General features: G+C 21.7%; 1 protein-coding gene across 1 annotated transcript; it reads left to right on the top strand.

The window, feature by feature from the left end:
* Positions 1–4,149: 4,149 nt before the first annotated feature.
* LOC128953421 (uncharacterized) lies at positions 4,150–6,896 on the top strand. The gene is made up of 4 exons (XM_054298905.1): positions 4,150–4,233; positions 4,656–5,076; positions 5,955–6,067; positions 6,888–6,896. Exons 1-4 carry the CDS (start codon positions 4,150–4,152, stop codon positions 6,894–6,896), a joined length of 627 nt encoding a protein of 208 aa, XP_054154880.1.
* Positions 6,897–12,104: the final 5,208 nt, after the last annotated feature.

Genomic DNA, 12,104 nt, shown 5'->3' with positions numbered 1-12,104 from the left:
AAAGTTAAAAAAAACATTTGTTTTTTTTGGTATAACAATTACATAATAATATTAATAACAAAACAAAAATTATCAACTAGTTAAAATTGTGTCTAGGTAAAATTATTTTGTTTTTAAATTTTTTATTAATTATTATTTAATTATTCATAAAAAATAACATCAATAACAAAAAAGTTATTTTACACAAATTTAAAAAATAATTTTATATTATTATTAATTAATTGCAATTATATTATAATAATATAATACAATATCTTATTTTATTTTTTTACTATTAATAAATTGCAATTATATTATAATAATATAACACTATATCTTAATTATTATTTTATTTTTATTTTTTTTTTGATTAATAGTAATACAGGTGCCCATCATCCTAGTATGATAAGCACACGTATCCTAAATGGTGGTTATATAGCCAGTGATCATCAATATCCATGGATGGTATCCCTGTTTGAACAGTCATCAAACAATAGTCTAATAACCGGCAAACCAATGGATAAGAGGCGACACTTTTGCGGCGGTACTATAATTGGCGACCGATTTGTTTTGACTGCCGCTCATTGTCTGTAATTAAGATTAAACAAMAAAAATATTTTATTTAAAAAAAAAATATTTATTTATTCTATTGTTGTTGAAAAAAAAAATCTCAATTAATTTAATTCAAATAATAATTATCTAATATATTTACAGTATATATATATATATATATATATTATTTGAAAAATAGATTATTATTATTATTTTTAAAAAAAATTAAATTAAAAAATAATTTAGATTTTTAAAAAAAAAATGAAAACTATTTTTAACCCAAAAACAAAATAATAAAGATTATATATACACAATATATGTAAAATAATTAATTATTTTGTTGAAAAAAATTTCAATTAATTAATTCAAATAATAATTAATCTAATATTTTTACAGTATATATATATATATATATATATATATATATAAAATCTTWATTATTTTGTTTAGGTTTAAAAAATAATTTTAATATATTTTTTAAATCTAAATTATTTTTTAATTTAATTTTTTTTTAAAAAAAATAATAATATTATTATTTTAGTATATTTAACGCCAATTTAACTTATAATGAAAATTATTGCAACAAAATTGGTCTAATGTTTGGATCAAATAGTCTACTATTGAATAGTAGTAGTAGTAGTAGTAGTAGTAGTAGTAGTAGTAGTAGTAGTAGTAGTAGTAGTAGTAGTAGTAGTAGTAGTAGTAGTAGTAGTAGTAGTAGTAGTAGTAGTAGTAGTAGTAGTAGTAGTAGTAGTAGTAGTAGTAGTAGTAGTAGTAGTAGTAATAGTTTGGTTATTGGCGATTGTGATCAACAATTTATACATGAAAAATTTTATCCAATTGATCCGGCTACCTATAAGTATGATGTGGCACTGATTAGGACCAAACAGCCCATACCATTGAATGGACTAACCATACAGGTATGTTAGGTGTGCGGGCGGGGGTAGGGGGTAGGGGTAGAGTGTAGGAGGAAGTGGTATATATGTAAAGTGTGGTGATTTTTTTTTGTTGTAGAAATCAATTGCAAAGTTATTGCAAATTTTTTTTCTGGAAATTATTTATTTTAATTAATTTTGAAATTTTTATAATTATAAAATTTAAAATTTGATATTAAAATTAAAGGTATTTTAGTTACTTTAGAAAATTAGTAATTTTTTTAAAAAAAACATAAATAAATTAATTAAATAATATAGAAACTAAAATCATTATTTAATTATAAAAAGCTAGTTATATATAAATAAATAATTTTGTTAATAATATTAAATATAAAACTTAAAAAGATAAAAATATAGTTAAAATTAGTACATTATAAAAAAAATTTAGCTTGTATAATTAATTTATTAATAATTATATCTATAATTTTAAAAAATTATATATATTATTGATACTATATAAGCAATTTTTTATCTTATATATAGATTTATTTATCTAAAATTTACAATATAATTTTATTCAACAATAATTAATTAATTAATTAATTAATTAATTAATAGGCAGTATGTATGCCAACTGTCCTGGAGGATCGTCTAGCAGTTAATAGTTTACTAGAACAGGCCGGTTGGGGTAAAAATACAACCGACCAACAAATTGATGAATCAATTAGAAATCAATCAATCAATTTGATGAACAATCGTAGCGATTATATATTGGAAAATTTTATACCCGATCGGTTACGTTGGACCCGTTACTATAGTATAGGTGCCGATCAATGTAAACGTATGATCAGGCAGCACCGGTATATTGATTTCAATGGTGATGATAATAATAATAATCAGACAGTCAATACTGAACCAGTCGACTGGATGGCCGTTTATGAGGAAAATCTATGTTTGATGCCCAGTGTACCACCCGGTGCCCCGTTTGGTACATATAGTTCATCATTTAATGCATATCATTGTAATTTAAAGTTATTATTATAYATACACATACACATACACATACACATACACATACACATACACATACACATACACATACACATACACATACACATACACATACACATACACATACACATACACATACACATACACATACACATACACATACACATACACATACACATACACATACACATACACATACACATACACATTAATATATACTAATAATTATTATTATTAAATTACAGGTGACAGTGGTTCGTGTGTTTATAAAAAAGTTGGTCACCGTATCTATTGTGTTGCTATAATAAGTCGTGGAACATTAGATAAATATAATTTACCATTGACAATTGCATTGCGAGTATTTAGCAAGATTGATTGGATTAATAAAATTATCAATGATAGTAATCATAGTAGTAATTAAAACTTATAGAAATATTATATAAATTAATAAAGATTAATTATTATATAAAATTTAAAAAAATAATTTTATTTTAAAGTATATTATAGTACACTATACAAATTATTATTGCATATTTAATTCATTTTAAAAAAATTGATAACAAATAATGTTTAAATAAATTTTTAATAAATTTAAAAAAATAATTTTAGTATTTATTTTCACCTACAATATGGTTTTTTTTAAAACATAAATATTTAATTAAATAATAATAATGATAAATAGTTTATTTAATCATTATTAATAACAACTAATTAAAAAAAATTATTTAATACATTTAATTATAATTAAACATTAATAATAGTTTATAAATATGTCTGTCATATTAATTTTAAAATTGTTATTATTATTATTATTATTAAATATAAATGCTGACAAAAATCAACTAGTTGATAATTGCGGAATTGTGTCTAGGTAAAATTATTATTTTTTAAATTTAAATTAATTATTCACAAAAAAATATCAACAAAACAGTTATATTGTAATTTGAAATTATTTGAAGTTATTTAATATATTTTTTTATTAATAATAATAACTTGCAATTATATTATATATAATATAACACATAATAAATATTATTATTATTTTTTGTTTTGAGGAACAGTAATACAGGTGCCCATCATCATCATTATCATCCTAGTATGATAAGCACCCGTATCCTAAATGGTGGTTATATAGCCAATGATAATCAATTTCCATGGATGGTATCATTGTTTCAAAAGCCAATAACTAATGATAGAAATAATAGGGAAAAATCAAGTAGTAGTAGTAGTAATAATAATAATAATAATAATAATAAACAGGTATTGGATAAAAGGCAACACTATTGCGGCGGTACTATACTAAGCGATCGATTTGTTTTGACTGCCGCTCACTGTCTGTAATTAAGATCTATATAAAAAAAAATCTTTATTTATTTATTTATTATTTAAAAAAAATCTATTATTTATCTAAGAAAAAAATCAATAAATTAAATATATAATTAATATGTTTATAATTTGATTTTTTTTAGATAGATAAATAAGTTATATATTTTTTTTAAATAATTATTTTTTTAAAAAAAAATAATAATTATTATTTTTTGTATTTTACAGTTTTGTTAGTATAGTTCATTGCAACAAAATTCAGCTAATGTTTGGATCAAATAGTCTACTATTTAACAGTAGTAGTAGTAGTAGTAGTAGTAGTAGTAATAGTAGTAAATTAGATGATGATAATAATAACAGTGCGGTTATTGGCGATTGTGACCAACAATTTATACATGAATTATATAATATGACTGATCCGTCAACTTATATGTATGATGTGGCACTGATTAGGACCAAACAGCCCATACCATTGAACGGTATAAACATACAGGTATGTTAAGAGGGTAGAGTAGGGTAGGGTAGGGTAGGATAGAGTAGGGTAGTGTATGGTAGGGTAGTGTATGGTAGGGTAGTGTAGTGTAGTGTAGTGTAGGGTAGTGTATGGTAGGGTAGGGTAGGAGGGTGAAATGTGATGCTAGTTGTGTGGGTAGGTAAGGGAAGTGGGTGAGTTTTATCTATAGAAAACTTTAACCTATTGTACAATACTTTATATATATATATATTATTTAATTAAAAATTATTAAATTAATAAAAAAATATATAAAATATTTTTTTTTCATATCTATTTTAGAAATAATTTTAAAAACAAACAATTAATTATTATTATTATAATTATAATTATTATAATTATTATAATTATTATAATTATTATAATTATTATAATTATTATAATTATTATTATTATTATGATAGGCAGTATGTTTGCCAACTGTCCTGGAGGATAGACTAGCAGTTAATAGTTTACTTGAACAGGCAGGTTGGGGTAAAACTACTACTAGAACATTAAGTGATCAATTGGATGAGCAAGCTAAATCAAAATTATCAAAAGATGAACGTAAAGACTTTAGGCCAGTAGATTGGATACCCGATCGGTTACGTTGGGCCAGTTACTATGGTATAGGTGCCGATAAGTGTAGCCAGATGATCCGACAGCACCGGTATATTGATGTATCGGTGGATGCTAATAATACTAATCGTACTATTCAAAAAGTAGCCAGCATTAACCAGACAAATTTATTTACAAAAATTTACGATGATAATTTATGTTTGCTATCAAGTGTGCCACCTGGCGGTCCCTTAGATGCGCTCAGTTCATCCTATAATGCATATCAATGTAAGTAAAAAAAAAATTTTTGGGGTTTGTGTCATTTGGCTTTGACAATATGGCGATATACTGTCTTACAGAAATTACGTTCACCTATTCGGTTAAATGTTAAATCAGTGTTCGCTCCGTTACCTAACCTGGTGTTCGCCCCGTAACCTAACCCTATTTATAATGCTATTACACATCCCTAATCAATAAACCGTAATTAATTTAATATACATTCAATTAATATTAAATATGTTAGATGACTATTTAATGTTTTATGTATCGATCATAAATTACGTTACACTGTCAAACATATATGACACTATGGCCAAAATTTTTTGTTTGTAACGTGTGTTTAGGGCTCGAAATTCAAATACGTATAGAGTAACTACAGTTAATTTTGTCGTAATTTAAATACGTTACGTTATTTTTTTACGTTATTACTGTACTAAGCTACTAATAATGATAAAAATGATTTTTTTTCAAATTAAATTATATTTTGCTAAAAAAAACCTAATAATAATAATAATAATAACGACACCTTTGATTGCACAATAAATCTTTTATTGAGAGAGTTGTTTTAACAAAAATTATTTTTAAATCAAATTTAAATACAATAGTATGTTAATCCACTAATTGTTCTATAAGGTTAATAATAAATCAACAAATATTTTCTAATAAAATCTAAAAACATAAGCAATAAAAATTGATTTAATTTTAAAAAAAAAACATTTTTTATCATTAATAGTAGCTTTACAGTAATAATGTAAAAATAATATTTATTTTTAATTACCAGACAAAATTACCAGTAGTTACTTTATATGTAAAATTTCGAGTCTAGCCTTAAACACACACATTAAACATACATATAATAGCATTGATGTTTATTATTAAATAAACAGGTGACAGTGGTTCGGGTGTATATAAAAAAGTTGGTCACCGTATCTATTGTGTTGGTATAATTAGTCGTGGACTATTAGATACAGATAATTTACCATTGACAATTACAGTTAGGGTATTTAGCATGATTGATTGGATCAATAAAATTATCAATGATAATAAAAAGTAAAAAAAATTAATACAGTTAATACTAATTAATTTAAATCTTATAATTGTAATTTTAACTAAAAAATTATAATAATTAAAAAAATATATTTGATTTTACATGTATTTATATTTATTATTAAAAAATATTAATATTTCTATATTGACATAATATTTACTGTACAGTATTTATAATTTAAATTTATTAAAATATAAAATTAATTTAATGTAATAAAATTATTAATGATAGTAATCATAATAGTAATTAAAATTGAAATAAATAATAATTATTTTTTAATAAAAACAAAATAAGTTGTTTTGTTTTGGATATTATATTAATTATTATATACTTTTTAAAATTGTTATTTAAAACATAGTTATTATACTAAGTTAATATTTAATAACTTTAAATAAAAATATTTTTAATAATTAATTAAAAATATATTTTATCTAAATTTAATTTCTATAAGTTTTTGATATGTATTAAAGTTTTAAAATTATATTTTTTAAAGATTATTATTATTATTATTATATTATTAGAATAAATTCTAAAAATATTATATAAAATAATAAACATTAATTATTATAAAAAAATTATTTTTAAAAATAAATTTTATTTTAAAGTATATTAAAGTAGTACACATTATATAGTAAATTGATTATTATTAATAAACTACAGGTGACAGTGGTTCGGGTGTTTATAATAAAGTTGGTAACCGTATCTATTGTGTGGGTATAATAAGTCGTGGACTAGGTGATAAATATAATTTACCATTGACAATTACAATTAGGGTATTTAGCAAGATTGATTGGATCAATAAAAATATCAATAATAATAAAAAGTAAAATTAATACAGTTAATACTAATTAATTAAATTTTATAGTTCTAATTTCAACTAAAATTATAATAACTAAAAAAATATATTTGATTTTACATGTATTTATATTTATTATTAAAAAAAATATTAATATTGATATATTGACATATTTATTTATAATTTAAATTTATTAAAAAGTAAAATTAATTGTTAATGTTTTAATAAATATCTAAAAATAATCAATAAAAAAAACATGTAAAATATATTATTTTTGTAATAAATATTTTTATATTACATTAAAATCAATTTATTAAATAATAATTATTTATTTCATGTTATTTTATAGTACTCTATGAATATAATCATCTGAAAATAAAAGTAATAGATTTTATTTTTATTAATAAATATCACTATAAATATTATTTTTTAAAAAAACAATTTATTTTATATTAAATATATTTTTACTAATAGTACAGTAAATTAACAATAAATAAACTTTTAGTTTAATAAACAACTTTATAATTATTATTTAATAAATATTTGTATAAAAATATTTATTAATATATTTATATTACGGTATAAATACAGTACATTAAATAATCATTAGTAGCGATATCATAGACTAATAATTTTTTAGTAAATAATATCATATCAAATGATATTATTATTATAATAATTAATAAACAAAAATATATGAATCATATTATTATTAAAGTTATTACTGTATTATTATTATTATTATTATAATCATTAAATAATATAAAGCAATAGAAAATATATGTAATATAATAATAATAAATGTTTTACTATTATAATCCTAATTGATATTTATTATCATTAAAAATTAATTATTTTTAAAAAATAAAATAAAATTTTTGTTAACTATTATATTCAAGTTGTTTATTATATACGTTTAAAAATAAACTAATTTTATTTTGGTTATCATCATAACAGTACTAACAGTTAAAATTGGTATTAAAATAATTATTTTTTTAAAGAAAAATAATTATGAAATTCACAAAATTAACATTTAAATCATTATATCTAATACTATGTTCAATGGGCTGTATGTATCAAATCTATCGTATAAGTAGACTATACTATAGCTATGATACGACTACTAATCTCCGGTATCATACAGAGGACAGTCTAATATTGCCCGGTATTACTGTTTGCGTGCAAAAAGCATTGGTATTGAAACAGTCATTTTTGACGGAAATATTGGACAAATCATACCATAACAACATCATCAACAATATGACTGTCAATGAAATTAATTATATCAATTGGATATTGAATAGAAATTTTTCAATAGCTGACCAAGCTAGACTATTGGCACCGGTAGATACATGGTTGACATGTATGGTTATCCAACCTAATGATGATAGTATTAATGATAACAATAATAATATTAGTACTGATTGTAGCCAATGGTCCAAATGGTTGCTGACAATCGATACGCATAGACTGTGCGTAACAATGTTTGCCAATACAATTGATGGCCATTTCCAGGGACAACACAGTGTCCCAAACAATAACATGGCTTACGTACGCATCAGGGTGCGTAAACTGGCCAATTTGGACCCATATATGCGTATACATTACGCGGCAAAATATTTCGAAATTTTTCAACAATTTTTCCAATTTAACAAATCCTACGAAATCTATTACTATCGGGCAGTAGTCATAAATTACGTCTATTTGGGTAGCAGTAGGTGTCTGTACGGTAAAGCTAAACACGGTTGCCGACGGTTATGTACACACCGCAGATATGTACGCGATTATCAAATGTACCCTGGTCAACAATTATGCTATAATATGTCTAGTACATTGAAATTTGCCAGTAACCTAGATCAAGCTTCAAGTAACTTAACTAGATACAATAAGCAATGTCGTTGGTATTGTTCAAATCGTTTGGAATGTTACCAGGAAATTTATCGCTTAGATAAAACTAGCATGGTCGAATCGTCATCCGATAAATACTATATGGCAGTTATTAGACAATCCCTGTCGCATACTATCTACAATGAAATTTCCCTGAAAATTACCATGGAAGAATATCTATGTATGATTGCCAGTTTAATTAGCCTATGGTTTGGTTTCAATATGATATATATATTTGATCTGGCTAAGTTTGTCTATACATTGAATAATAATTATCTCAAAAAGCAACTAGCTGAAAATGTTGCTGATGCAGTTGATAACCCTACTACTACTACTACTACTACTACTACTACTACTACTACTACTACTACCCCTACTACTACTACTACCCCTACTACTACTACTACCCCTACTACTACTACTACTACTACTACTCCTAGTAGTAGTAGTAGTAGTAATACTAATAGCGATAATAATAATAAGAAAACTAAATTATCCATGAAACAAATTATTAAAAATAATTATCATCGACAACAATTGCAAATTGTACAACCTCATATTAAAATATCAATATAGATTTTTTTAAATTTTTTTAATTATTTTAATTTTTAAGTTAATATACTGTACATTTTTTTATTTAAAAAAATATGTTTAATTATATACCGGTATTAAAGTTATTATATTAATAACTATTAAAATAATAATGTAATCAATAATTTTTGTTTTATGTTATTGTTGTTGATTATTCAATTCAATTAAATTTAATTAAACAAATATTAAAAATTAAAATCTAAATTAAAATTAAACATCCAGTATCTTTCACTCTATAAACTTTTAAATGTTATTTTTGTAATTAATTTATTCAATTAAAATTATTTAATAATTTACAGTTTAAAAAATAATTTAAAAAAAATAAATTGTATTTAATAGTTAATTTTTTGTTTGTTTAATTTATTATTATTATTATTAATATTAAAGGACAAATAATATACTAATTAAATTATTATTTTAAAAAAATAAAATAATTATTTTTTTAAAATATTTATACTAAAATTTTATAGAAATATTTATATCTTTATAGTGTTTGTTTATAGTATAGTAAATATTTTTTTTAGTAATTTGTCGTTTATTTTACCCTTATTTAAAATTAAAAGACTATAACATTTTAATTATATTTTATTTTATTTATGTAAAATGTTTTATAAAAATTTAATATAATTAGATTAAGCACTATGACTCTATTTATTATAAAATTATTTATTTTTATAATTATTAATTTTATAATTATTAATACATAGAGTATTTATTATAGCTTATAAATTAATAGTTAATAGTAATAATAATAAAAGTTGCATTTATATAATAAAAACTTTTAATTATAAAAATTGATATATTTTTATAAAAAATATATTATAAAATGTTTTAACTAGTTTATATTATTTAAAAATAGTTTTAATTAATAAAGTTTTAATATTAAATTTTTCTTTTATATATTAACAACACAAAAAAAATATTACAATTATTTTATAATATGCTATAAAATAAAATTTATCAAATTATTAGTATTTTTTTGTGTATAAAATAAAAATTAAATTTTTTTACAGTACATTACTTTAATATGCAATTATTATTATTATTATTATTATTATTATCGTAATGTAGATAAAAATAACTTATAAACTATATGTGCAAACAATAAATAATATATATAATATATATATTTATATATTTAAGAGTTAAATCACGATTTCAGTACTTTTTTTATTGCTATTATAAAAATATAATGACATTATTATTATTATTATTATTATTACTTATATATACAGCTATATTGTTGAAAGAGAGAGAGAGAGAGAGAGAGAGAGAGAGAGAGAGAGAGAGAGAGAGAGAGAGAGAGAGAGAGAGTACAATACGAGGAAAATCACTGCAAATAATAATAATTTTTAAATAAAATATTTATAATAACTTAAGTAATACTTTATTTTTTAGTTTACCTGTAAAAGTCTAAATCAAATAATATTATTAATAATAATAAGTGTTTGAATAAAATAGTAGTAAAAAAAATTATGCAAACATTGAATTGAATTCAACCAACAAATCAAATATAATAATAATAATAATAAAATAAATAAATTTATTATTTATATAATCAATTGACTGTAGAAATATACAGTAGAAAAATATTATATATATATATATATTGTATATGAAAATAATAATAATAAATAATTGTCTAAATTAWTAWTAATAATAATAATAATATGTGTGTTATTTATTTTGCTTAATAACTCTCTCTCTCTCTCYCTCTCTCTCTCTCTCTCTCWCTCTCTCTCTCTCTCTCTCTCYCTCTCTCTCTCTCTCTCTCWCTCTCTCTTAMACTGTTAACAAACAATATATATATTTTTTATCATAAATTAATAAAAAATAATATTATATTTATTGACATTTCAACCACAAATGTAATGATAACAACAACAGTGATAATAATATTTAATATTATTTAAGACTATATAATAAAACAWAYAAAAAAAATTATGTGAATTATCTAWAAAAATAATAATAAAAAAAATTATGTGATTTATCTAAAAAAATAATATCATATTTAGTATTATTAGTATTATATTTATACTCAACACACACAACAAAATGTTTTAATAATAATAATAATAATAATAATAATAATTAAATAATATTAAGTTTTTWAAAAAAAGTTTATTATAATTTTCTAAAAAAATTTTTTTTGTGATTTAATTGTTTTTTAGATATAAATATTTAATTATTATATAATTATTAAGTCAACAACAAAACTAATTGCAACCAAAAAAAATAATTTTTTCCCGATATTTAATGTATTAAATTAATAATTTTATTAATTATTATAATAATAATTATATATTAAGTTTTGTAATTAAAATTTTAAAAAAACTTAATAATAATATCAACAACAAAAAAATGTCACAAAAATTATTAGACAAGTTTGCCATTAGTGGCCATATCGGGAATCCCATGAAACGTGATATCAGCAAGTTTTACGTGTTTATCGGTATTGACGACCAAAACATATTGTTTACGACCAAACGGTCGGACCGAGTCTACGGTATAGGTATGACAGCTACGGGTCGCTACAAACGGGATAACCCTAACCCGCAACTAATACGGGAACTGTGCGGTAGAGGGGTTGTAGAGTTTGTTACGGGCTTTAACTTTGTACTTGCTTTAAGCGGCGGCGATGCTGATGATAGTAGAGGTGTATACGGTTTTGGACGAAATAATTTCGGACAGTTGTGTCGCGAGTACCGTAGCTAT

The sequence above is a fragment of the Oppia nitens genome, unplaced genomic scaffold, assembly GCF_028296485.1.
Source record: "Oppia nitens isolate AA-2021 unplaced genomic scaffold, nextdenovo-longstitch-racon4-pilon3 scaffold21_pilon_pilon_pilon, whole genome shotgun sequence".
NCBI lineage: Eukaryota > Metazoa > Arthropoda > Arachnida > Sarcoptiformes > Oppiidae > Oppia > Oppia nitens.
This window is presented reverse-complemented; position numbering and strand designations above follow the sequence as displayed.

Bases quoted from the DNA above. Each gene is read 5' to 3' on its own strand.
- LOC128953421 (XM_054298905.1), top strand. From the start codon at position 4,150: ATGACTGATCCGTCAACTTATATGTATGATGTGGCACTGATTAGGACC. The intron at 4,234-4,655 runs GTATGTTAAGAG...TTATTATGATAG, and splicing joins TGAACGGTATAAACATACAG to GCAGTATGTTTGCCAACTGT. The intron at 5,077-5,954 runs GTAAGTAAAAAA...TTAAATAAACAG, and splicing joins ATCCTATAATGCATATCAAT to GTGACAGTGGTTCGGGTGTA.